This window comes from Schistocerca piceifrons, chromosome 6 (assembly GCF_021461385.2).
Source record: "Schistocerca piceifrons isolate TAMUIC-IGC-003096 chromosome 6, iqSchPice1.1, whole genome shotgun sequence".
Taxonomy (NCBI): Eukaryota; Metazoa; Arthropoda; class Insecta; order Orthoptera; family Acrididae; genus Schistocerca; species Schistocerca piceifrons.
The window spans coordinates 123,873,611-123,901,329 of NC_060143.1; the positions used below are offsets into that span (position 1 = coordinate 123,873,611).

The 27,719-nt window shown below is 41.6% G+C and overlaps 1 protein-coding gene and 1 non-coding gene across 2 annotated transcripts in view; one reads left to right on the plus strand and one right to left on the minus strand.

The window, feature by feature from the left end:
• LOC124802640 (RNA-binding protein 42-like) overlaps positions 1-27,719 on the plus strand; it is a 342,201-nt gene that overhangs the window by 45,754 nt on the left and 268,728 nt on the right. Inside the window, exon 2 of the mRNA XM_047263543.1 lies at positions 492-826. Within this exon, the coding sequence (XP_047119499.1) occupies positions 492-826 (335 nt within the window). The remainder of the gene's footprint in view (positions 1-491; positions 827-27,719) is intronic.
• Positions 22,679-22,753, minus strand: Trnat-ugu. Its single transcript has one exon. It is a non-coding gene; the product is annotated as a tRNA-Thr (tRNA).

The window sequence follows — 27,719 nt, forward strand, 5'->3', positions numbered from 1 at the left end:
ATGTAGAGAATAACAATCGTCATATCACTTCCCTGGGGCACTGTTGATGATAGCCTTGTCGCTTATGAGTATTTTAGCTTTACTTTTGCTATCTCATGTTACATGAGGTGCTGTCTATTTTTATTTTGTGGGTTTCCTCTTCAGTCTGTCTTTGACTAAAAAGCTGCTTTAATGGGAAGGAAGCACTATTTTATATCTACACATATTGCATTTTCTACTGTAACTGTTTTCTTCTCATTTGCTTGTACTATTGCTACTGTAGGTGAAGACGCTCTGCTTGGTCTAGTTGACCTACTACAGCAAGTTTTTCTGTGGAGTTTTCACTCGCATAGTTAGAGGGAATTGGGAGGAATATCGAGAACTTAATCAAACAATCTCAACTGATATAGACTGAATCTTACTGTGTGGCATTTCATATTGTTTAGCAGAACTGTTATTCTATAAAATACTTTAGAAGAAAATGAGCACCATTTTTCTTTCAATTATTGCAGGTTTGAGGCTGAAATCGCCTTGCCTGTTCTTCCACCTCCACCGCCTCCACCTCCACCGCAGCAGCCACCTGTGACTACGGTGCAAGCACAACGAGCAGTTATAGGTGCCAATACCTACAATCAAGTGCAGCGGCGACTGGAAGAACAGCAGATGGTACCTGCAGTCCCAGATTATCAGACCGATCCACCACTGACGTTTGCACCAATAATACAGCCTGTCGCTCCCTATGCAGGAATTCCTCCGCCGCCGCCCCCTCCCCCGCCGCCACCGCCGCCACCACCTCCACCTGTGTTGGTTCCACATCAAGTGCAGAGGGGACCTCCAGTGCGACATCGTAAGTTTCTCTTGTACTATCTACTTATTAATTTGTGTCCTTATGTAACAACTGATGGCATGGAACTAAAGTCTGTGTCATATAAAATAGAATGGGATAGAATAGAATAGAGTAGAATATTTAATTGCCTTTCAGTATGTTTTCTACGCAGTTGGCTGTGTCAGTGTGTTCAGTACATAAAACAATACAATAATAATTGGGGATATGCTGAGGTGCAGATAGGCACAACAAAAGAAACTGTCAGAAAGTAGCTTTTGTCCAATAAGGCCTTTGTTGAAGATATACAACACACACACACACACACACACACACACACACACACGCACGCACTCAAACGCAACTCACACACACATGATTGCTGCCTTGTTACTTCTCTCCTTTACTTCTACTCCCACTCCTCCTTACCACCACCCACCATCTAACTTTCCGACTGCACCTAGCTGCCCTACCCTCTCTCCACCTTGTCCCTGTATGCTCCCACAAGCAGAACTTTACTGTCCCTCACCCCTACTCTGCTCCCGCCCCAGCCTCCTCCTCAGTCCCACCACGCTGTTGCCTCTCCCATCATGCACTGCTGTTCGCAGTCTAGCTTCAGCTGCCACAGACTGTGGTCTTTTTTGGTGTGTGTGTGTGTGTGTGTGTGTGTGTGTGTGTGTGTGTGTGTGTGTTCTATTTTCGACAAAGGCCTTTTTGGCGGAATGCTTATTTTCCGAGAGTTTTTTTTGTTGTTCCTATCTGTGACTCAGCATCTCCACAAAATGGTAAGTAGCAACTTTTCATAATATTCTTACATTCCTTCATGGATTTTCCATTGTTTGAAAATAACAGGTATGTTACATAAAAACGCTTATCAAGTAGATATATGTGTTGAAATAATTGTTGTTGTTGTGGTCTTCAGTCCTGAGACTGGTTTGATGCAGCTCTCCATGCTACCCTATCTGTGCAAGCTTCTTCATCTCCCAGTACTTACTGCAACCCACATCCTTCTGAATCTGCTTAGTGTATTCATCTCTTGGTCTCCCTCTACGATTTTTACCCTCCACGCTGCCCTCCAATGCTAAATTTGTGATCCCTTGATGCCTCAGAACATGTCCTACTAACCGGTCCCTTCTTTTTGTCAAGTTGTGCCACATATTCCTCTTCTCCCCAATTCTATTCAATACTTCATCATTAGTTATGTGGTATACCCATCTAATCTTCAGCATTCTTCTGTAGCACCACATTTCGAAAGCTTCTATTCTCTTCTTGTCCAAACTATTTATCGTCCATCTTTCACTTCCATACATGGCTACACTCCATACAAATACTTTCAGAAACGACTCCCTGACACTTAAATCTATACTTGATGTTAACAAATTTCTCTTCTTCAGAAACGCTTTCCTTGCCATTGCCAGTCTACATTTTATATCCTCTCTACTTCGATCATCATCAGTTATTTTGCTCCCCAAATAGCAAAACTCCTTTACTACTTTAAGTGCCTCATTTCCTAATCTAATTCCCTCAGCATCATCCGACTTAATTCAACTACATTCCATTATCCTCGTTTTGCTTTTGTCGATGTTCATCTTACATCCTCCTTTCAAGACACTGTCCATTCTGTTCATCTGCTCTTCCAAGTCCTTTGCTGTCTCTGATAGAATTACAATGTCATTGGCGAACCTCAAAGTTTTTATTTCTTCTCCATGGATTTAAATACCTACTCTGAATTTTTCTTTTGTTTCCTTTACTGCTTGCTCAATATACAGATTGAATAACATCGGGGAGAGGCTACAACCCTGTCTCACTCCCTTCCCAACCACTGCTTCCCTTTCATGCCCCTCGACTCTTATAACTGCCATCTGGTTTCTGTACAAATTGTAAATAGCCTTTTGCTCCCTGTATTTTACCCCTGCCACCTACAGAATTTGAAAGAGAGTATTTCAGTCAACATTGTCAAAAGCTTTCTCTAAGTCTACAAATGCTAGAAACGTTGGTTTGCCTTCCGTAATCTTTCTTCTAAGATAAGTCGTAAGGTCAGTATTGCCTCACGTGTTCCAATATTTCTACGGAATCCAAACTGATCTTCCCTGAGGTCGGCTTCTACTAGTTTTTCCATTCATCTGTAAAGAATTCGCGTTAGTATTTTGCAGCTGTGACTTATTAAACTGATAGTTCGGTAATTTTCACATCTGTCAACACCTGCTTTCTTTGGGATTGGAATTATTATATTCTTCTTGAAGTCTGAGGGCTTTTCGCCTGTCTCATACATCTTGCTCACCAGATGGTAGAGTTTTGTCAGGACTGGCTCTCCAAAGGCCATCAGTAGTTCCAATGGAATGTTGTCTACTCCCGGGGCCTTGTTTCGACTTAGGTCCTTCAGTGCTCGGTCAAACTCTTCACGCAGTATCGTATCTCCCATTTCATCTTCATCTACATCCTCTTCCATTTCCATAATATTGTCCTCAAGTACATCACCCTTGTAAAGACCCTCTGTATACTCCTTCCGCCTTTCGGCTTTCCCTTCTTTGCTTAGAACTGGGTTTCCATTTGAGCTCTTGATATTCATGCAAGTGGTTCTCTTTTCTCCAAAGGTCTCTTTAATTTTCCTGTAGGCAGTACCTATCTTACCCCTAGTGAGATAAGCCTCTACATCCTTACATTTGTCCTCTAGCCAGCCCTGCTTAGCCATTTTGCACTTGCTGTCGATCTCATTTCTGAGACATCTGTATTCCTTTTTGCCTGCTTCATTTACTGCATTTTTATATTTTCTCCTTTCGTCAATTAAGTTTAATATTTCTTCTGTTACCCAAGGAGTTCTACTAGCCCTCGTCTTTTTACCTACTTGAAATAATAACAACAGTAATAATAACTACTTTTCGAATACTCTTGCCTTGCACTCTGGATCCTCAGTTAAAATTCTTTGTTTCCTTTAGCATAAATTAAACAATTATAGATATACATACTAGGCAGTACCATTATCTTAACTACTTTAAAATGATTTTTGCAGCAGCTGGAAAAAAAAAATCTCCTTGACAACTCCTTCTATTTCTGCTATTGTAATGTGCAAAAGATGGTGGGTAGAAATTGCTAACTCACGTCTGTACATTTAAAAAGTAAATAAATAACTTGTAAATGGCAAGCATTAGCCATATTTACAAATTAATTTGTGAATGTAAAATGACACATTCCACATCATTACAATTTATTGTGCAAATGATCCATAGAAGATGAAACAAACTAACTAGCTAGCTGATGTACATCTAACTGCTTTTTTGTGCCACTTGAACATGGTACGTGAACCCGCTGAGTTACACCTGAGTAGTACTCCGTATTAAAGTTGTGTATGAAGGAAAACAATGTATGTAAATTAAACGCTGCAAACTCCAAGTAGGAATATCAACACTGTAGAAAAAGATAGAGTGCTTCTTACCATAAAGATGACACGTTAAGTTGCAAACAGGCACAGCGTACACATAAGCTTTCAGCCATAGCCTTTGTCAGAAAAGGAAGACACACACATACCATTTATTCACACAAGCAAGCACAACTCACGCAGACTTGACCGCAAACTACAGCAGCATGGGTCAGAATGCAACTATCATGTGGGAAAGAATCAGCAGTCTGGAGGGACCAGATAAAGGGAAAGGGATAGTGACAGTAATAGTAGTCGGGGGGGGGGGGGGGGGGGAGCAAGACAAATGCAAACTGCTGGAGTATGCCGGGACTAGAATGCACAAAAAAGGGGAGGAGTGGGGAAAGAAGGGCAGATGCATTGGCAGAGGGAGGCTAACAAAGACTGTGGGAAACAAGAATGGGGAGGAGATAATAGGACGGAGGGGTGGAAACTGTTGGGTGGAAGATGTGGGAATAGTATGTTTTTGTAGGTTGAGGCCGGGATAAATACAGGTGCTGAAAATGTGTTGTAAGGCTAATCCCTATCTGTGCTCTTCAGAGAAGCTGATCGTGTAGGAGAGGATCCAGATGGTCGGGTTGTGAAGCAGCCATTAAAATCAAGCATGGTATGTTCAGTTGCACGGTGGTCTACTTTGCTCTTGGCCACAGTTTGGTGGTGGCTGTTCATCCTGGTGGACAGCTGGTTGGTAGTCATACCATTATAAAAAGCTATGCAGCAATTGCAGCAGAGCTGGTAAATGACATGGCTGCTTTCCATGTGGCTCAGCCCCTGATGGTATAGGATAAACCTGTGACAGGACTGGAGTAGGCCTGCTTGGTGGGTAGATTGGGCAATCATTATACCTGGGTCTTCCACAAGGATATGATCCTTGTGGTGCAAGGTCGGGATTAGTAGCAGTATAGGGATGGACTAGAATGTTGTGTAGGTTGGATGGGCGATGGAACACCACTTTAGGAGGGATGGGAAGGATCTCGGGTGAGACGTCCCTCATTTCAGAGCATGATGGTAAGTAATTAAAGCCCTGGTAAAGGGTGTGGCTCACTTGTTCAAGTCCAGGGGGTATTGGGCGACAAAGTGGGCACTCGTTTGTGGGTAGTTCTTGGGGGTTGAGGGAGGATTGGGGATGTGAGGGAAAATGACATGGGAGATCTGTTTGCGGATTAGATCTGGGGGGGTAGTGCCTGTCCGTGAAGGCCTCGGTGAGACCATAAGCATACTGGGCAAGGGAGTTCTCGTCCCTGCAGATATGCCATCCCTGGATGGCTAGGCCATATGGGAGGAATTTTTTTGATGTGAATGGGATGGAAGGTGTAGAAATACAGGTAATGTTGGTGGTCGGTGGGTTTAATGTAGACAGAGGTGATAATGGAGCCATCAGAGAGGAGGAGATAAGCTTCTTGGAAGGTGGCATGCTGGATTTAGGAGAACCAGGTGAAGCAGAAGTGAGAGAAGGTGTTGAGGTTGTGAAGGAATGAAGATAGGCTGTCTTAGTCCTGAGTCTAGATCATGAAGATATCCTCAATGAACCTGAAGCAGACTAGGGGTTTGGAATTTGGGTAGGCTAATAAAGTCTGTGGATGGCCCATAAGCAGGTTGGCATAGGATGGTGCCATGCAGGTGCCCATGACTGTGCTGCCAATTTGTTTCTATACTTTCCCTTCAAAGAAGAAGTAGTTGTGGGCTAGGATAAAGATAGTAAAGTGTATGAGGAAAGAGGTAGTGCATTTGGAGTCTAAAGGACATTTGGGAAAGGTAGTGTTCCAAAGCTGTAAGACCATGGGTTTTGAGGGATGTTGGTGTATAGGAGGTGGCATTAACATCAACTAGTAAGTATCCAGGAGGTAATGGGGTGGGGATAGTGGAGAGGTGGTGAAGGAAGTGGTTGGTATCCCTGCCGTGGGAGGCTAGATCACGGGCAATTGGTTGGAGGTGTTGGTCAATGAGGAACAAAACTCTTTCAGTGGGGTCTCAATAACCAACCACAATGGGACATCCAAGATTGTTCAGTTTGTGTGGTTTGGGGAGCATATAGGTGGTGGATGTGCATGTTGTCATTGGGTTGAGGAGGGAAATGGATTCAGGGGAGAGGTTCTGGGAAGTACCAAAGGCTTTGAGCAGGGATTGGAGGTTATGTTGTATTTCTGGGATGGGCTCACTGTGGCCGAGTTTATTGGTGGAAGAGTCAGATAATTGGCAGAGGCCAGCTGCCAGGTAGTCACTGTGTTTCCTAACAACAGTGTGGAACCTTTGTCTGCAGGTGGTATGATTAGGTCAGGATTTGTTTTGAGATTGTGTATAGCTAATCTTTGTTCTGCTGAAAGATTTGTGTTCTGAGGAAGGGACCTGGTGAAAGATAGTAAGGCTAAGCTGGAAGTAAGGAGTTCCTGGAAGGTGACCAGCAGATGGTTAGGTGGGTGGGAGAGGGATCACGGTTGGACGATGGTAAGAACTGAGAGAGGCAGGGTTTGATGTTGTAATTAAATTGGCTTTGGTTAGAGGAATTGGTGACGAGGAAGTTTTTCCATTGCAGAGATCGTGAGAAGGAGAGTAGGTCTTTGACAAGTCCAGCATAGTTAAATTTGGATGTAGGGCTAAAGGCATGGTGTTTGGATAGGACTCAAACTTCTTTGGAGCTGAGGGTTTTGGTGGAAGTGTTGAGAAGAGTGTTACGTGAATGTTTCGGCTCTGCATTTGGTGGAGTGTTGGTAGGGAGTTTTGGGATGTGACAAGTTGAAAAGGTCAGCAAGGGAGGGTTTAGGTGCTATGAGGGGTGAATGAGGAGGAACACTGTTGTTGGGATAGGGGTTGGTTAGTTGTACCCCCAGGCAGCAGGTTGGATAACTTGCGGAGGTGGTGTCTGAAATGCTGCTCCAGATGCTGGAGAGCAAGGGATTCTGTTTGAGTCATGCGATGTATGAAATAGGACTTGCGAAGTAATAGCATCTTTCGAAGGGAGCAGAGGTGGTTCTAGGTTGCTTGTGCCATGTTTTTGCAGGACTAGGTTCGTGAGGTCCAGATACTGGTGGAATCTGAAAAGATGGAGGTCATTGTGAAAGGAGGGATGGAATCTGGAGAAAGAAGCTTTTATGGTTCGGCCATTTGGGCAGATTCCATGGTTTCATCAACATTTAACAAATAGGTAGTGGGACTGGTTTTTAGTCAGGAGAAGGGATACTTTTGTGAACTGGCGCAGATAGATGGAACAGTGGTCCATTGTGACAGGAATGGTATAAAGTAAAGGGAAATGACATTGGAAAGGACAAAATAAGTGGTGATGGTTGTGAGAGGAGCTGGGTAAGATGCATGACACCACATAAAAATATGCACAAACACATTGAAAGAGTACATAAACATGGGAGGAAAGGAATGTATAAGGGAAGAGAGGGGGAAGGGTGATGAGTTAGGTCAAGGATCATAAGTGCATGTAGTGTGGGCAGGTGTGGAAAGTAAAATGGTAAAGTACTGTAGGATGAGGGATGAAGTGTGATCAGTAGGAATAAATATAATTATGATTATCGTAGGAAAGAATCTGGGGCACCAGATGCTCCATCAACAATCTGCGCTCTCATGAAGCCTGTGTTGTTCACGGACAATTGCTGATACAGTGTGGCTAGGAAGTAGGTGCAGTTTGGAAGGCATTGAATAAACACAGGAAAGAAGGTAGAGAACGGACACTGAGAAGAGTAATGTTATAGAGAATAGGAACAAAGGAAAACATCACAGGGTTGTAGGAGGGAAGAAAAGCCATTTGGTAAAATCAATCAATGGAAACTCCAGGTAGGAATATCATCAATGTAGGAAAAGGTAGATTGCTACTTGCTGTAAAGATGACACAAAGTTGCAGACAGACGCAATTAAAACACACTTACACACAAGCTTTTGGCCACCGCTTTCATCAGGAAGAGAAAGAGAAACACACATCATTCATTCACAAAAGCAAGCATACCTCACGTACACATGACCACCAACCCCAGCAGCTTGGGCCAGAATGCAAACAAATATCATATGGGATGGAAGCAGCAATCTGGAGGGGGTGGGGAAGGGGAAGGGATAGCAGTGTACGGGTGGGGGGAGGAGCACTGTCTGGCAGAGTGTGAGGGGACTAGATTGCTAACAGGCACAGCATCAGGAGGTTGTGGGGCAGGGAGGTGGAGAAAATGGAGTGAAAAAGCAGAGGAGCAGGGAAAGATGGGTGGGTACATTCGCAGAGAGCGGCGAACAAACAGGTTAGGTGACGATAATGTGGAGGTGGTGTTAGGACAGAGGGGGTGGTAACTGTTGGTGAAGGGTGTGGGGACAGTATGTTAATCTAGTTTGAGGCTGGGATAATTACAGGAACATAGAATGTGTTGTAAGGATAATGTCCATGTCGTAAGGATAACCTCCATCGGCGCAGTTCAGAAAAGCTAGTGTTGAAGGGAAAGATCCAAATGAGTTGTCTACCTCTACATCATACTGTGCAAGCCACCTAATGGTGTGTGGTGGAGGGTACTTTCAGTATCACTATCTGATCCCTTCAAACCTGTTCCACTAGCGACTACTGCGTGGGAAGAATGATTCTCGGTAAGCCTTTTGTATTGGTCCTAATTTCTCAAATTTTCTCCTCGTGGTCAATATGCGAGATGTATGTTGTCCGACTCCTCCTGAAAAGTGCTGCCTCGAAATTTCAATGTTAAATCTCTCCGTGATGCACAACATCTCTCTTGTAACGTCTGCCAGTGGAGTTTGTTTAGCATCTCCGTAACTCTCTCTCGCCAGCTAAACTATCCCGTGACAAAACGTGCCATTCTTCGTTGGATCTCCTCTATCTCCTCTCTCAGTCCTACCTGATAGGGATCCCAGATAAATGAACAGTACTCAAGAATGAGGCGAACAAGTGCCTTATAAGCCACTTCTTTCGTGGATGAGTTACATTTCCTTAAGATCCTTCCAATGAATCTAAGTCTGGTGTCTGCTTTTCCCACTATCTCTTTTATATGGTCATTCCACTTAAAGTTGCTCTGGGTAGTTATGCCTAGATATTTTATGGCAGATGCTGTCTCCAGCTATTTGTCATCAATAGTTTAGCTGCACAGTAGTGGATTTCTTTCCCTATGTATGCACAATATGTTACATTTATTTACATTGAGGGTCAACTGCCAGAGCCTGCACCATTCATCAATTCTCTGCAGGTCGTTCTGCAAATTCTTACTGTCTTCTGGTGTTGCTACATTGGTATAGATAACTGCGTCATCTGCGAATAGCCTTAAAGAGCATCTGACACTTTCTACTAGATCATTTATATAAATTGTAAACAGGAATGGTCCTATCACACTTCCCTGTAGTACTCCAGATGTTACCTTGCGGGCTTTCAAATAGAAAATGTTATGAGTCGAAAGATTAAAAGTTTTCGCTGGTTTAGTTGTCTAGTGGCTGGAATATGTAGTTGCTGCATTACAAGCCAAATACTGCTGAGTCTACAGTATACAATATGAATATACACATGAATCGAATAGTCGAAGGTTCCTATCACTCAGCAATTGCAAATTTTGAATGTGACATAGACATTTATAAATGGAAGATTGCAATTAAATAAAATCTGCAGGTACTATTTTTTAATGGCTTTAAATGATGAGTACGATAGTAGAAGTATCTTTAAGAACGCCATTTATTACTTTAAACACTTATTGGTGTCAATGGTCCAGCAATTAAACAAAATATAAGTTGAATAACAGGTAAACAATAGATTCCTACTTCGTAATTAGTTATGAACAGCAACATAGCTTGCAAGATATTAACTTCTAAATGCAGAAGCCACGGAAATCTCAGAAATGCACAAATTGGCACTACGAAATATTTCTATCTCCCGCGACCATGCACAAACTGCTCCACTCTCCATGTAGTTCCCGCGACCGCCTGTTGCGCACCTCCTCGTCCAGCAGTCCCCTGTCCAGCATTTCCATCCAGTCTCCCCATTAACGAGCGCTGTGATTGGCTAGAGCGCTCCCGCCGTGCCTTCAATCCAACGCACACTCTCAAAGATATTGAAACACATACAAAATACTGGATTTACATTTAAATAACTTGAAATTAAATAAATATTCCTATGGCTGGACCATAAACACGCTCTAACACACATTATTAAGTACATAAACAAATCAAATAAACATATATCAAAGGAATAGGAACAAAAGGAAGGCCAGTAGCCTAATGTCTCCGTGCTTTCTAAAACACAGTAAATATTTAACCAATTTCTTCATGAATAGTATATATCGGATATAAACAAAGAATAAATATATTTATAAGCATGCTGCTACCATTTTTTCGTGTAACTGGGGAGTACTTATGGCCTGATGCTATTAATAGTAATCGGCCACTGTGACCTCCTGTAACTCATGTAGTATTCAAGTTACATGCCTGTAATTCATACCAATTTAGGTTTACACTAATAGCTTTCTAAAGACATGTCGATCAAGAAAATCGGATGAACTGTTCAGATTTTGAAAATCCATTGCTGGGTGTTACTTGTATAATTTACAGTCAGATACTAAACTTTAAACTAATAAAGATATTGAAAATCTCATTACAACTTCAGAATTGTCATTCAGATAATGGTAATGTACATGTTTCTTTTAAAGTTATCTTGATTCCTCTGGCTATATTAATTTCGACGTGAGCTGTGGAATGTTTGTATTATGGTTTCACAAGGTCCGCCATCGTTGGCACTCCCAGCATACAAGTCTCCTTCATTGACACAAAGCACAGTCCTCGTCACAGCATCAACATGGAATTCCCAGCCACGCGGTTGGCCTGGACTATGTGCCGGGGCTACCCCCCTTGCATCGGCTAACATTCGGCACCACGCAGCCGCCAACGAGCCGCAGCCTGCCGAGAGGCCCCTGTGTGGCCACGCTAACTCCGAACTTAGAATATATTTAGGGCATTACAACTCGCCCGTTAACTCACAAACTTTACATCTGTCGATTTAGTTCAGTTAAGAGCAACTTGTTGAGTTCTATTGCAAGGAAGTCTTGAACCCAATCGCAGGTCTGCTCTGCTTCTCTGTAAACTCGTATTTCTTTCATTAAACAGCAATGCGGGATGGTGTCAAATGCCTTACTGAAGTCAAGGTACATGGCATCAACCAGTCAAGGTACACGGCATCAACCTGAACGCTGTTGTCCACTGCGCTGTGGATATCACGGAGCTGAGTTTCACAGGATCTCTATTTCTGGAATCCATGTTGATTTTTATAGAGGAGATGTTCATTTTCGAAAAAGTCATGATTATTGAGCATAAAACATGTTCCATAATTCTACAACAGATTGATGTAACGATATAGGTCTATAATTGTGTTGATCTGTCTTAAGGGCTTTCTTAAAAAGGGAATGACCTACGTTTTTTTCCAGTTGTTAGGTACCTTTTGTTGCTCAAATGATCTGCGATAAATTCCTGCTAGAAGGGGAGCAAGTTCTTTCGCATAATCTTTAGCCATAGAATTTTATAGGTATCTCATCTGGTCCCGACGCCTTTCCACTACTAAGAGATTGTAGCTGCTTTTCAATTCTGCGATCAACTGTCTCGGTATCTGCCATTTCGACGTTCATACGACTATCGGAAAGAGGGACAGTGTTACGATCTTCCACAATGAAACAACTTTGGAAGACCAAATTCAATATTTCAGCCTTCTCTGTGTTATCTTTCGTTTATGTCCCGCTGTGGTTACTGAGAAAATGAATAGATGATTTTGATCCACTTACTGATTTTACATACGACCAAAATCTCTTAGGGTTTTTACGGTTGACAATGTCTTACTTTCAAAATCATGGAACGCTTCTCTCATTGCTCTCCTTACACTCATTTTTGCTTCGTTCAGCTTTTATTTATCAGCTAGGTTTTTACTTCTTTTGAATCTGAGAAGAAGTGCTCTTTGTTTACCTAGCACTTTTCTAACACGGCTATTAAACCATGGTAGATCTTTTCCATCCCTTAAAACCTTACTGGAACATATTTGTCTAGGGCATACTGAACGATACCTTTGATTTTTTTTCCATTTGTTCTCCACATCTTCGTCCTCATTACCGAATATTTGATGCTGCCTGCTGAGATATTCTGAAATTTGCATCCCGTCATCCTTGCTGAGCAAATATATTTTCCTTCCTTTCTTAACAATCTTTGTAGGACCCAACATCATAGATGCTGTCACAGCCTTATGATCACTGGTACCTTCCTCTACGTTAACTGATCCGATAAGTCCAGGTCTGTTTGTTGCCAGGAGGTCAAAGACATTACACTCACGAGTTGGTTCTCTAACTATCTGCTGGAGGTAAGACATCCAGAACAATACTACACGAATCCCTGTCTCTGGTACCAGTTTTGATGGCATAAGACTCCCAATCTATACCTGGAAAGTTGAAGTCATTCCCTCTTACAACGGCATGATCAGGAAAATTACTAATGATATTCTGCAAGTTCTGTCTGAAGCGCTCTGAAACTACAGATCCTGACTCAGGTGGTCTATTAAAGCATCCGATCACCATTTTTGACAGTTCTTTGATACTCTATTTTCCCCAGATTAATTCTCCTTCGGAATCTGTGATCACCTCGCTAGATTTTATTGAATTTTTTGCTGCAATAAACACACTGCCACCATTGGCGACTAACCTATCCTTACAATAAACGTTCCAGTCTGAACTTGGATTTCGTTGTCATTGATGTCTGGTTTCAACCAGCTTTCTGCTTCCAATACTATCTGTGTGTTATCACCTTTAGTAAGTGATACTAATTCTGAGACCTTTCCTTGGATACCTCTGCAGTTTACTAAAATCATATTAATCTTTTCTATCTTTGATCTGCGAGGACCAAGATTCTCTGAAGTTTCTGTGGCTGATTTAACAGGCAAATTGTCTTTGATCCCAAGGGAGGGTTTCTCTGACCTAAAAAAAAGTGCCATGTGCATGCCACATGTACTCCACTACCCTAGTAGCCACTTCCTGCATGTAATGCGCACCTGACCTGTTAAGGGGAACCTTACAATTCTGCACCCGATAGCAGAGGTTGAGAAATTTGCATCAGATACCGTCGCAGAGTCGCTACCTTCTGGGCAGCCAAGAGAGCTAATGTGCTTCTTCCTGACTCGGGTAGGCGTGTCGGACCTGGATCGAATCCGTCCGGTGGATTAACGACGAGGGCCGGTATGCTGGCCAGCCTGCATGTGGTTTTTCGGCAGTTTTCCATATCCTGGTAGGTGAATACCAGGCTGGTCCCCACATTCCGTCTCAGTTATACGACTCACAGACATTTGCAGATGTTCGCACTATTTCATGGCTTACACTAAATGCAAACACCTGGGGTACACTACTAACATCCCGGGGGGTTCAGGGTGGCAGCAGGAAGGTCATCCGGCCACCCTCTGCAACTAACGCTGCCAAAAACTGTAATAAAAAGGACGACCCCGCATGATGCGGGACAAAGCCCAAGGAAAACAAGAAAGAAAAACCATCGCAGAGTTGTCTGAGACCTTCCACTCTGCCCCAAACAAGAGGACCGCGATCAACCCTGGGTATGATGCTACAAATAGACAGCTTGGCCTGCACTCCGCGTGTGCTACTATTTGCCTTCACCAAATCAGCCAGCCACCAAAAGAAGCAGAGGATGGCCTCAGAATCGGAGCAGTAGGCATCATTCGTGCCGACATGTGCCACTACATGCAGCCGGTTGCACCCAGTGCGCTCGATAGTGGCCGACAGGGCCTCCTCCGCATCACGGATAAGACCTCCCAGCAAACATACCGAATGCACATTGGAATTCTTTCCTGCCTTGCCTGCTATCTCCCTGAGGGGCTCCATCACCCGCCTAACATTGGAGCTTCCAATGACTAGCATGCCCACCCTCTGTATTTGTCTGTACTGGGCAGGAAAATCGATTGCTGGCCTAACAGGAGTGGCATCCCATGCTGGCTGAGAGTTATCCTCAACACTGGGTAGCACCTCGTACCTGTTGCTAAGAAGTAGGGAGCCAGCTGCATGGCCTGCTCCCTCTTTCACCTTCCGCCTAGTGACACACAAACCCACCAATGCCTGCCACCCACGCTGGAGTGAGGATGGACCGGTCAGATGTTGCGTTTGTCCGGACTGGGCAGGAAAACCGATTGCTGGCCCAACAGGAGAGTCATCCCGTGCTGGCTCAGAGTTATCATCAACACTGGGTAGCACCTCGTACCTGTTGCTAAGAAGTAGGGAGCCAGCCGCATGGCCTGCTCCCTCTTTCACCTTCTGCCTAGTGACACATGAACCCATCAATTCCTGCCACCCACTCTGGAGTGAGGATGGACCGGTCAGATGTTGCCTATCAGAAGCTGCAGTGCCTTCCGGGTCACCAGGGGACTCCAACGGCACCAAAGGTGTCGCGGGTCTTGTCATTGGCGCCCCAACATCACCGCAACTTTGAGCATTAGCTGGAAGCTTGTCGACAGTAACCAACACAGCGTCCAGCTGTTTCTGTTTACGGAGAGCAGCCAACTCTCCTTGTGTCTGCTCACCGCAAGCACAGTCCCTAGCCATATCGTACTGTGTATAAAATAGATATAAAACATCAAATTGCACTACTGAGTTTGAAAATATACCAAAGGAGAATAAAAGTTGCTGTGCAGATTTCTCACTGTACTCTGAGACCGCAAGCTATTAAACAGAAATAAGTTTCTCTACTGAAGTTGATGTATTTACAGATCCCTGTTATTAGAAATCCTGTTTGCCAGAAAATTACTGCACAAGATAAATATTCAAACTAGAATGCACTGATCTAAACTGTGTGCTGTGTACCAGCACAAAATTAAAACTTAGTGGCATGATGGAGTTTCTGGCAATGGTAAAATTTATTCTAGGAAACCGCCCTACACAAGGATATTCACAAGACTCATGCAACAACAAAAACTATGATTAATTTTCCAACCACTAGTCTACACAGTAAAATACACATGTACAGTTCACTTCTTTGTAGAAGCACGTGAACAAGAAACAAAGACTAAATTAATTTACAGTTTATCAGACAAGTGCTGCTGCTGCTGCACATCCTCTCGGCTCGGCGGCTGCCGCTACACTTGTGTAGTGAAGCAGTTACTAAAATCAAACATGTTATGTTGTGCTGGCGACAGTTTGGCAGTATCCATTCATCATGGCGGTCAGCTGGTTTTTAGTCATACCAATATAAAAAGCTATGCAATAATTGCAGCTGGTAAAGGGCATGGCTGCTTTCCAGGTGGCCCAGCCCCTAGTAGGGTAGGATAAACCTTTGACAGGACTGGAATAGAAAAACCTTGGTGGGTGGATTAGGCAGATCTTGCACCTGGATCTTTTATGGGGATATGATACTTGTTGCAAGGGGTTGGGATTGGTAGTGGCATAGGGATGGACTAGGTTGTTACGTAGGTTGGGTGGGTGACAGAACAACACTTTAGGAAGGGTGGAAAGGGTCTTAGGTAGGATGCCCCTCATTTCAGTGCATGATGATAGGTAATCAAAGTTGTGGTGAACGATGTGGTTCTGTTGTTCCAGTCCAGGGTGGTGGAAGTGAATAAGTTTTTACTAATAATGTGACTCATTTCAAGCAAGTTTGCCACGTAAGTAGTTTGTTTGTGCATCCCGACTGAGTTTTTGATCTACATGTAATTCCAGTAATTTGAATTTTTTCCTATGGTGTTTAAATGTCTTCAGGGTGACATTAATTTCTCCTATTGTTATTTTATTTATAGATAAAAAAATTAACCCTGCACCAGTCACTACTCATTTCAGTTACTGCTTTGTTCCATTCGAAGACTTCTTGTATAGTTTCTTCAATTGTAATTAGTGTCATGTCATCAGAATACAGTGCATTGTCACACTGTATGTAATTTGGGAAGACACTGATGTACAAAATAAAGAGTAACAGGATTCTTTGATAGTTTTGACGATGTTTTATGATCACTGTGAGACAGCAGTTAATTACAGCAACACTCCAGTTGTTTATATTAAAAGAAAACACTATATCCTGTGAAACTGTCTGCTACTTTATTCTTTTTTGTCCTTTGTTGATGCTCTTCCAACATGTTTTATTTGAAGTGCCCATAGTGGCGGCATTTGCAACTCCCAGTGTGGGTCCCACCATGGTCATTGCCAGTATGTTGAGCCATCTGATAAATTAAAACTCTATTCATTTATTCATTTTGTTTTGTAAATCCCATCAAACAGGGGAACCTATAGAGATGTGGGGTGAGTTAAGGCATACCATTAACAATATAATAGCAAGTTCTAGAAACTTTATTGTTACATGTTATTACATTGAAATCAGGTGAATGACTATTTGACTGTGGACTTGGTTCAATACTGCACTGAAAAGAAACATTTTTTTTACTACACACTGGTGGGCTCTGTTAAAAAATAGTGCAAAATGGACTTGGTTCATTTAACTTTGAATCCTCTGTGTATCTTGTGCACCAGGTAGGATCATTTTGTCATGGTTGGCTTCCATCATCATCATCATCATCATCATCATCATCAGGATTGCCTTCCAGCAAGCCGGGTAGGAACTTTGTGAACAATATGCCTCCATTGGTTTCTGTCCTGGTATAGCTTTTCCCTCTCCACGACATCCCACGTTACTCCTCTCATCTTTAGAGCTTCCTTAACCTGGTCTGCCCATCTCTTTCTAGGCCGACCAATTGGTCTTCTTCCTGATACCTCCATCTCCAAATACCGACGTGGTGTTCAAGTCGGGTGCATTCGCTTCACATGATCGAACCACTTCAATCTCAAAGCAATCATTCTCTCCTCTGTAGTCAATGTCACCTGCAGGTCTCTCATTACATAATCATTCCTGACTCTGTCTCTCCTAGTTTTTTGTAGAGCTGACCTAAGGAACTTCATTTCACATGCTTGTATTTGACTCTCTTCTCTCTTATTTATGACACAGGCCTCTAGACTATACATAATGATTGCCAGGAGGTAAGTTTTATATATGGTCCATTTGGCTCTTTGAGGGACTTCGTTGTCCCAGATTAGATTTCATACTTGGTGGAAGAAGCTAGATCCTTTTGTTATTCTGTTTAAGACTTTTAGTTTGGAACTTCCATTGCATGATATGATGCTACCCAGATAACGGAAGCTTTTCACACATTCGACCTTCTCCCCCTCCAGGATGATGTGGCAAGGTGTGAGTGTCCTGCTCATCTTCATTGCCACTGTCTTGTTCCTACTCACAGTTTACTTGAATTTTTTAAGTTTTGTGTTCCAGTAATCTAGTCTCCTCTGAACCTCCATTTCCATCTCTCCCCAAATGGCGATGTCATCAGCAAAAACAAAAGCATTGAGATCTTCATTTTCTTCTTCCTTGATTTCTTTCATGATTGTGTCCATAAGTGTAATGAAGAGTAAAGGGGAGAGCGAACTGCCTTGCTGAACACCTCTCTTTGTCTTAAACCATTTTGATCTTCCACCTCCTACTTGTACACTGCTCTCACAACCATCGTACAGCATCTGGACTTTTTTAATTAATGAATCAGGAACATTATGTTTTCTCAAGGATTCCCATATTTTATCCCTTGGTACACTGTCATATGCTTTTTCCAAATCCACAAATACTACTATCAAGTCCTTTCCTTTTTCCCAATATTTCTCCATTAACTGACAGAGGGAGAAACTGAGATCTATCGTTCCCCTACTTCTGAACCCATGCTGTTGTTCCTCTAATTGGTGTTCTAGAATTTTCCGCAATCTCTTTTCTATGACGTTTCCCATTATCTTGAGACAGTATGATAACAGTGTGATTCTTCGGTAGTTGGTGGATTTCTTTCTACTACCTTTCTCGAACAATGGTATTATAATTCCTTTTTTTCCATTCACCCGGCAGTTTGTTTTCTTTCCATATCACCCCCAGCACCCTGTGTAACCATTGTATTCCACGGATTACTGCAGCTTTAATCATATCCACTGTCAGCTCATCTACTCCAGCTGCCTTCTCACTTTTCATCTGTTTCAGGGAATTCTCAGTTTCTAACCAAGAGATTGTATCCTGCTCTTCCTCCAATTCAATGATTTCGGTATCACTTTCTTGTGCATCTTCCTCATTCAGTAAGATTTCAAAATAATTCTTCATCTCTTCTCTGATACCTTCCATGTCGCTGATAATATCCTTATCCTCTATTTCAATCGCTTTTATGTCTTCTCTGTCAGATCATTTACTTTTCAATAAGCCATATAGCAGTTTTTGGTTCTCTTTGCTATCCTGCTCTATTTTCTGGGTGAATATTTCCCAACTCTTCTCCTTTTCTTCTTTCACAATTCTCTTTGCTTGGAATTTTTGTTGGTATTCCTTCTCCAGTGTTGTCACCTTGTGTTCGTCTTTTGGTACCAAACCCAGGTTCTGATTTCTTTTTTCAGATGCCGTGTTTTGCTTTGCCATATTATGTTTTTTTAATTGCACCTTTTACTCTATCATTCCACCAACTGGTTTCTTTGTCTTTCACTTTACCCTTTGTTTTGCCGCATATCTGCACAGCACTGTTAACTACTGATATTTTAAATAGGTTCCCCTCTTCCTCGACACTACCCCTTTTAGTTTTTGACAATTTTGTGCTACTAGATTTTAAAAACTTTTCTTATTTTCTTCTTCTTTCAACTTCCACTCCTCAATTTTTGGCATTCTTCATGCAGCATTCAAACTTTTCATCTTATAATTTAGATCAGCTACCAGTAACCTGTGGCCACTATCCAAGTGCTCACTTGGTATGACTTAGTGTCCCTTACTTTTCCTCCAATTAATTTGTCCGTTAATATATAGTCTATAACTGCCTTAGATTTGCCACATCAGCCATATCTAGTAATCTTATGGCTAACTTGTTTCTTGAAGAATGTAGTCTTCACTAAAAGATGATTCCTTATGCACAGATTTAGAATTTCTTCACCCGCATCATTTAGTCTTCCATATCCAGAAGGGCCCATCACCTCCTCATATCCATTTCTAACTATGCCGATCTGAGCATTCAGATCCCCAATTATCATAATGTTATCTTCCCTTACTTGGTCTTCCAGTTCTTCAAGGAATTTTATCTTTTCTTCCTTATTGCACCCTTGCTGAGGTGCATACACTTGGTTTATAGTAAAATTATTCTTTCACAAGTTCACTCTTGCTCTAATTATCCTTTCACTTACAAAGCTCACATCTGTAACTGGGTCAATGTCTTTGTGAAACACAAACCCCACTCCATTTTTTGCCTCTTTATTGTGACCCTGCCAGTATAATTTGTACCCACCTCATAGCAATTTAGAGTTTTTTTCCCTTCCACTTGGTCTCACTCAATCCAAGGATATGAATCTTTCTCCTCACCATCATGTCTACAATATCTTCAATTTTTCCTGTCAAGGTTATTGCATTTAATGTCCCCACTCTCAACTTGTTTTTATCTTTTTGTTGGGTTCTAGTTTTCTGTTCTTGTTTAGTCTATCTTCTTGCGTTCCTTGGTTTTTCTTCAGGCTGTGAAGAGCTGTCATTCGTTCCAGAGGAACAAGAAGTACTGTCTACATTAGGTATTTTTAATCTGATGCTCATTCTTTGATTGAAAGCAGTGACAACTTTTTCTCATCTGCTGGCCTGCTAAGCCTAACGCATCCGAGGATTTTCTTTCAGGGTTTACTCCCTCAGCCTTCGAAGATCCCTCTTCACCACAAGGCAGTGGTTCCATTCCCCCTTTTCCCTTGGAAGGGATAGGGTGCCTCCTCAGCCAGCTGCGCCATACCAAAGATGTTCTTCTCCGCCGTAGCTGCCGTTAAGGACTTCACCATATCCCTGGCAAGGGATAAAAAGATCCCGATAATTCTGAGTGTATGTTGTCTGTTCCTGGAACCTTTTTTTGACTTATTTCTTTCAGTGTTTTGTCAGTTCTCCTACCTAATCTTCGGTTACTCCCTCTTCCCTTTCCATAATATAATTTTCATGTTGATATCCCTGGTATAGCTCTTCTGTATATTCCTTCTACCTTTAAACTTTCCTTTCTGTACTTGGCACTGACATGACATCCAGTGTTCAATTGGAGTACAATGTGGGAATTGTGAAGGCCATTAAAAACAACAACAGCTGTAGTGTTTATGTAGCTGGATTTATGATAAGCTGTGCCTTTGCTACATGATGGAGGCAGTAGGCTGGACAGAATAGCTGCCAGGATGGTGCTGGTGTATAAGTGAAGATGAGCTGAAACTCATATGATTTGTGTGAGCGTAGAAACTGAAGAATTACTTCATTATCATCACACAGAGAGGGTTCTAGAACATCTTGGTAAAAGTTGCAGCAAATCAACTTGTGTGAGCTTTTAGCTGATTAGTTGTAACAGACAATTTGTAAGTTTGTAGTAATAACACCAATTTCTCCTTGTTTATTGCTTTGAACACTTTGACACGTTAAGAATAGCAATGGAAAAATCTAAATGAAATTAAAAAAGAATTTTCTTGGAATTGTGAAAAAATGACATCAACTAAATCTACTTAATCCATCATAATGTGCCATACCAGACCACCTAACTAGCTACATATTTCCATTGTCCTATTAGTTTCTCAATGAATTACTGCAAATTAGGCTAGAAAAGTAAGTAGGAACTAGATTGATCAAGTATAACAGAATTATCAATTTTTTGTTTATGACTTAACTGATAAAAAGAGAAAATAAGAGGAAGCGGATAAGATAATGCTAGCATAGACTTTTTCGTGTACTGTGTGTGCAGTTTTAAGGATAGCCATCTCCCAAGTAGTTATGCCAGCAATGTGGCGCAAGGTGCATCGAAAGTAGTGCTGCACAGACTGTTCCTTAAAGAGAAAAATGTGCATTAGAGAATAAAGATGTAAAATGTTCAGGAAACATGTAGCTTTCAAGTATGGCAATAAACATAAATAGAACAAATTGAAATGGGGCACCACATTTCAACAAATCTCTTAGTTGCACTCTAATAAAACACATTTTTAAGAACAATGTAGAAAAAGACAAATAGCTACTTACTGTAAAGAAGACACATCAAGTTGCATCAGGCACAATTAAAAGCCACTTACATAAAGCTCTTGGCCACAGTCTTCATCAGTAAAAGAGAGCCACACACCATTCACACACACACAGGCAAGCACACCTCATGCACACATGACCGCCAACGCCAGCATTTTGGGCCTCAGTGCCAGAGATGCTGGAGTTGCTGGTTGTGTATGCTTGAGATGTGATTGCTTGTGTGCATGAATGGTGTCTCTCTCTCTTTTACTGATGAAGGATGTGGCTGAAAGCTTTATGTAAGTGTCTTTTAATTGTGCCTGTCTGCAACTTGACGTGTCAACGGTAAGTAGCAATGGATCTTTTCCTACATTGTTGATATTCCTACCTGGAGTTTCTATTGTTTGAAACATATATTTAAAATATATGAGTCTTGCCATGGACACAGGAGTGCGCATTTGGGTGTGTGTGTTGTTCTGTGTGTGAATTTGCTGGGAAAAGACCTAGTGCTTGAAAGCTAGTTTGAATGCTGTTTTGTGTGTTACTGTGCTTGACGTGTCAGTCTGCTATGGCTGAGTGATTGCCTTTTCCTTATTTAACATTCATAATCAATTGGCACATAAATGAGCATTAACAATATTGCATTAGTCATATACACTTAAACACCATTATATATTAATCCTTTGGGAGTATAACTTTCTTCAGTATATGGATCGGGCAGTGCATCATCAGGAGATGAGGTATGTTTCATTCCATTTCTATACAAAAAATATCCATTCCTATGAGTAATAAAATCAGAATTGCAAATGAGCTTCTGCATAATGTTGGCATTGAGTATTTTATTGTGATGATAAAGATCCACAATATGGTCTTTTCCAATGAGATTTGCTCTTTCTCTTTGCATTACAACTGCTCCAAAGAAGTAAGTAATTCATCATTGGTAGAATTAAGCAGTTTTGACAATAGCTAATGATGATAATTAAGTCAAGACCCTATGCTGTTGACAGGCATTGATATACATCAATGGGGACAGTTGAAAATGTATGCTGTGACCGGGACTCGAACCCGGGATTTCCTTCTTACATGGCAGATGCGATGTCTATTTGAGCCACCGAGGGCAGAGAGGATAGTGCGACTGCAGGGGTTTATCCCTTGCACGCTCCCCGTGATGCCCACATTCCCAACTTAATGTCCACACACTACATTCGTAGTACCCCTGGCCACTACACTCATTACTTGTGGCAGACAATCTGACCAAGTCCCGTAAGAGTTCGGGCAATGCTTGTGCATCCGCACAGAAGAAGAAGGTCATGGCTAGTTAGCGTGAACTATATATGGAGATGGTATCTATTTTTTTGGACATGTCCGAAAGAATAGATGCCATTGGTGACCATGCCGCGCTCTAGAAAGAAATGATAATTAAATCAAGACCCTACATTGTCGACAGGCATTGATATACATCAACGGGGACAGTTGAGAATGTGAGCCCTGACCGGGATTCGAACCCGGGATCTCCTGCCTACAAGGCAGACGCTCTATCCATCTGAGCCACCGAGGGCACAGAGGATAGTGCGACTGAAGGGATTTATCCCTTGCACGCTCCCCGTGAGACCCACATTCCCCACTTAATGTCCACACACTACATTCATAGTGCCCCTGCCCACTACACTCATTACTCGTGGCAGACAATCTGACCAAGTCCTTTAAGAGTTTGGGCAATGCGTGTGTATCTGCACAGAAGAAGGAGGTCACAGCTGGTTAGCCTGAACTATATATGGAAATGGTATCTGTTTGGACATGTCTGAAAGAAAAGATACCATCTCCATATATAGCTAATGATGTTCAAAATGAACATGCAAGTGGGGAGATAAGACAAGAATGGTTGCAAAGTAATATTCAAAGTGTATCCTAACTGAGCAGAGTATTTGAAGCTTTGAAGGTATGGTATCACCATAAGTAGTTTTGTTAGTCAATTTCAAGTGTAAAGCAATTTTTAAATTCCGCCGGAGGTTAAAAACTATTATCTCTATTATATTGTAGTTGTTGTTTTGTTGTCGTGATCTCTAGTCCAGAGACTGGTTTGATGCATCTCTCTGTGCTACTCTATCCTGTGCAAGCCTCTTCATCTCCGAATAACCACTGCAACTTACATCCTTCTGAATCTGCTTAGTGTATTCATCTCTTGGTCTCCATCTACGATTTTTACCCTCCATGCTCCCCTCCAGTACTAAGCTGGTGATCCCTTGATGCCTCAGAATGTGTCCTACCAATCGATCCCTTCTTCTTGTCAAGTTGTGCCACAAATTCCTCTTCTCCCCAGCTCTATTCAGTACCTCATCATTGCTTACGTGATCTACCCACCTAATCTTGATCATTCTTCTGTAGCACCACATTTCGAAAGCTTCTGTTCTCTTCTTGTCTAAACTATTTATCATCCATATTTCACTTCCATACATGGATACAGTCTTTACAAATACTTTCAGAAAAGACTTCCTGACACTTAAATCTATACTCAACGTTAGCAAATGTCTCTTCGTCAGAAATATTTTCCTTGCCATAGCCAGTCCACATTTTATATCCTCTCTACTCCGACCATCATCAGTTATTTTGCTCCCCAAATAATAAAAAATTTACTGCTTTAAGTGTTTCATTTCCTGATCTCATTCCCTCAACATCACCTGACTTAACTCAACTGCATTCCATTATCCTCATTTTGCTTATGTTCATCTTATATCCACCTCTCAATACGCTGTCCATCCGTTCAGCTGCTCTTCCAGGTCTTTTACTGTCTCTGACAGAATTACAATACCATCAGCAAACCTCATAGTTTTCATTTCTTCTACATGGATTTTAATTCCTATTCCAAATTTTTGTTTTGTTTCCTTTACTGCTTGCTCAATATACAGATTAAATAACATCGGGGATAGGCTACAAACCTGTCTCACTCCCTTCTCAACCACTGCTTCCCTGTCATGCCCCTCGGTCTTATAACTGCCATCTGGTTTCTGGACAAATTGAAAATAACCTTTCACTCACTGTATTTTACCCCTGCTACCTTCAGGATTTGAAAGAGAGTATTCCAGTCAACATTGTCAAAAGCTTTGTCTAAGTTCATTAGTGCTAGAAACGTAAGTTTTCCTTTCCTTATGTGTTCCAACATTTCTACAGAGTCCAAACTGATCTTCACCAAAGTCAGCCTCTACCAGTTTTTCCATTCGTCTGTTAAGAATTCGTATTAGTATTTTGGACCTGTGACGTATTAAATTGGTAGTTCGGTAATTTTCACATCTGTCAACACCTGCTTTCTTTGTGATTGGAATTACTATAGTCTGAGGATATTTCACCTGTCTGATACATCTTGCTCACCAGATGGTAGAGTTTTGTCATGGCCAGCTCTCCCAAGGCTGTTAGTAGTTCTGACGGAATGTTGTCTACTCCTGGGGCCTTCGTTCGACTTTGGTCTTTCAGTGCTCTGTCTTATTCTTCACACAGTGTACATCCTCTTCCATTTCAATAATATTGCCCCCAAGTACATCACCCTTATATAGACCCTGTATATACTCCTTCCACCTTTGTACTTTCCCTTTGCTTAGGACTGGTTTTCCATCTGAGCTCTTGCTGTACATACAGATTGTTCTCTTTTCTCCAAAGGTCTCTTTAATTTTCCTGTAGGCAGTAACTATCTTCCCCTTGATGATATAAGCTTCTACATCCTTATATTTGTCCTAGCCATTCCTGTGTAGCCATTTTGCACTTCCTGTCAATCTCATTTTTGAGAGTTTGCACCCTTTTTCGTCTGCTTCATTTACTGAACTCTATCTCGGCAATTATTTATTGTTAGTAATAACTCAAAAGAGCATATTAGTGCATACTAACATGAGAGACAGCAGCAGTATGCTTTCATGGCCAAAGATTATAAATTAAAACTCTCAAAATAAGAAGTAGTGATGAGAATGTATGGTTGCAAAAGCTTCGTACATAAGGTTTGGCTTTTGGATTTAGTCTGGTAATTCCCTGCACTGCCAAAAGTATATGAATGTTAAGGAAGAGAATCTCATTGATAATAATGTTGTTAGGATGCATCAAGAATGTTAAAATGATAGATTGAAATCATGCAAAAGTGAATTAAGAGTTGGTGGCTGCTAGTGGTAACACAACAGTGAGTAACAACGGCAGAAGAGCCGAGGTGCAAGGAGGTGCAGCAGAGGGACAGCAATACACAACATTGCGTACATCAGTGCGGATCCTGGCAATCACATGATTTGCGCAGCACCACCAAGTCTACAGCTTCTGAAAGCTCATTTGTAGGATAGTTTTACATACAACAAGTGAATTCCAAGTTGAAAATTCCAATGAGAAGCGGCTGCTGCATTTTATCAGTAATTTTTGCTGTATGATGCATCTGTTTTGTGCTCTTCATTGGGAAACCAGGAAATAAACTATAGTAAAAATATTAATTATTGCAGGTAAGTCTTAGTGGTATTATTGCACTGAGTGGAAAGTTATAGATAATAGTGGTTTCATTAGCCCAGTTGTAGGTCTGATGTTAATGTACAGATGTGATGTGCCCAACAATGTAAGAATATTGAAACCATGGAGTTTGGTTTTGTAATAGATATTTTGCTAGGGAATAGACACACTGTACTAGAGAATAGAAATAGTGTTGAGATTTGGAACTGGTGAGTTGGGCAATTTTTCCTTCATCATGAACGCAAGATCACGCTGCAGAGGAAGCAGATTACCTGGTTTAATGGATAATGATGAGCCCAGGTTTGACTCAAAGGCCCACACGAATGTAGGTCATGTATTATACCTCTACAATGGTTGATTCATGAAATCCCATGGAAACCTGTATACAATTCAGAGGAAATGGAAAGCAGTGAATGCACTGACAACTGCTGTAGTACACAAGGTTTCATCTTAGAAAGAATGTAGAAATCATAGAGTATTAAAAGTAGCTGTATCATTAGCTTCCTCACAGTGACTACACCTGCTGACAGATCGTAATCCAAATGAGATTGTTTTCTTTGTTTGCACAAGTAAACTGTCCGAACACATTGCTGTACTTAACTTATTTTGTCATTGCGCAAAGCTAATCAACACATTTGTAACTTTTCATTCAATACTTATAAATACTTGACTTCATATAAGGATCTAAGTGAATAAAATTTAAATATAACCTTGTACATTTTAATGATTAATCAAATACCATTAAAATGGTAGCAATTCTGGCAGTTAGCAATAACTGTCTTAATCCAGAACATCTTGTATGTGGTAGCTGCTCAGTCTTTGGGACGAGGCTGATACAGAGGTGCTGATCGGAAATTATACTGGCATTTAATGGCAGGCTGCCGATTAGAATGGGGCTTTGAGACATGTGGCTGGCTTTTACAGGATTTGGGGGCTATATCAGCTGATTTATGCCTATCACTGCCATTTCAGTAAAGTTCCAGAGGTCAGTGTGCACCTGCACTCTCTGTACTCGTTCTGGCAGTTCTAATTCTGCAGTGACTGGCAAGATCAGCTGTAATATTTTATAAAGGCCTTCCCAAAGAGAGGTGAACGTTTTAGTCTTTCCCATTTTTATAGCTGGATTGCTAAGTAGTATCCATTGCCTAGGCTCATACCCTGGAATTTTCACATTCTTTGGACTCTGTTTAACTTGCCTAATGGTAGGAGGACAGTTTTCAAGTGCTAGGAGAACTGTTTTACCTTTGTACAAGGGGTTTTCACTAAGAGATGCAACACTTTTATTTTTCTTTTTTCTTTCAGTTGGAAAAATGTGGAATTTTCTGTGGGATGTCATGGAATATTCCCACTTTAGCGCCTATAGTTTCATGAAGTTCCGATAGGTGGCGGTTACTATATTTAGCTTCAAAAATGGCATCTGTAATGGAGGTGTGTTTCAAGCAGAGAGGTGTCATTGAGTTTCTTTTGGTGAAAAACCAGAGCATCTCAGATATTCATAGGTGCATGCAGAATTTCTATGGAGATCTGGTAGTGAACAAAAGCATAATTTTATGTTGTCCATGTTGGACTGTTTTTCAAGGAAACTGCAACTGTTTTGAGAATAAAAATTCAAATAAAATGATATATCTGTGTCAGTCACTTTTATTTTCTCCCTTGATGTATTTTGAGTGTTTATACTCTCACGGTGGAAAACAGGTGCATCAAGCTGGTACACGTGTAACAAGATATTGCCGTTTTCCAGCTGAACGTGAAAGCGTAAACTCTGAAAATGCATCGCGGAGGAAAATAAAAATGACTGACGCAGATAAATTGTTTTATTTGAAATTTTACGAACAAAAGCACGTCGAGTCGTCGGGCGACGTATCTTTCACAGTCACAACGAGGTCGCGCAAACCTGTCCAGTCTCTCACGTGCTGGCTGGCTGCACACAGCTGTGACTCCTACAGTGTTGGAAAATTTGGACGCTCTCATTTGAGGTGATCGACGGATCCCAATCAAACACCTCGCTGTGCAACTATACGTCTCTGTTGGTAGTGCTGACACACTTGTCCACCA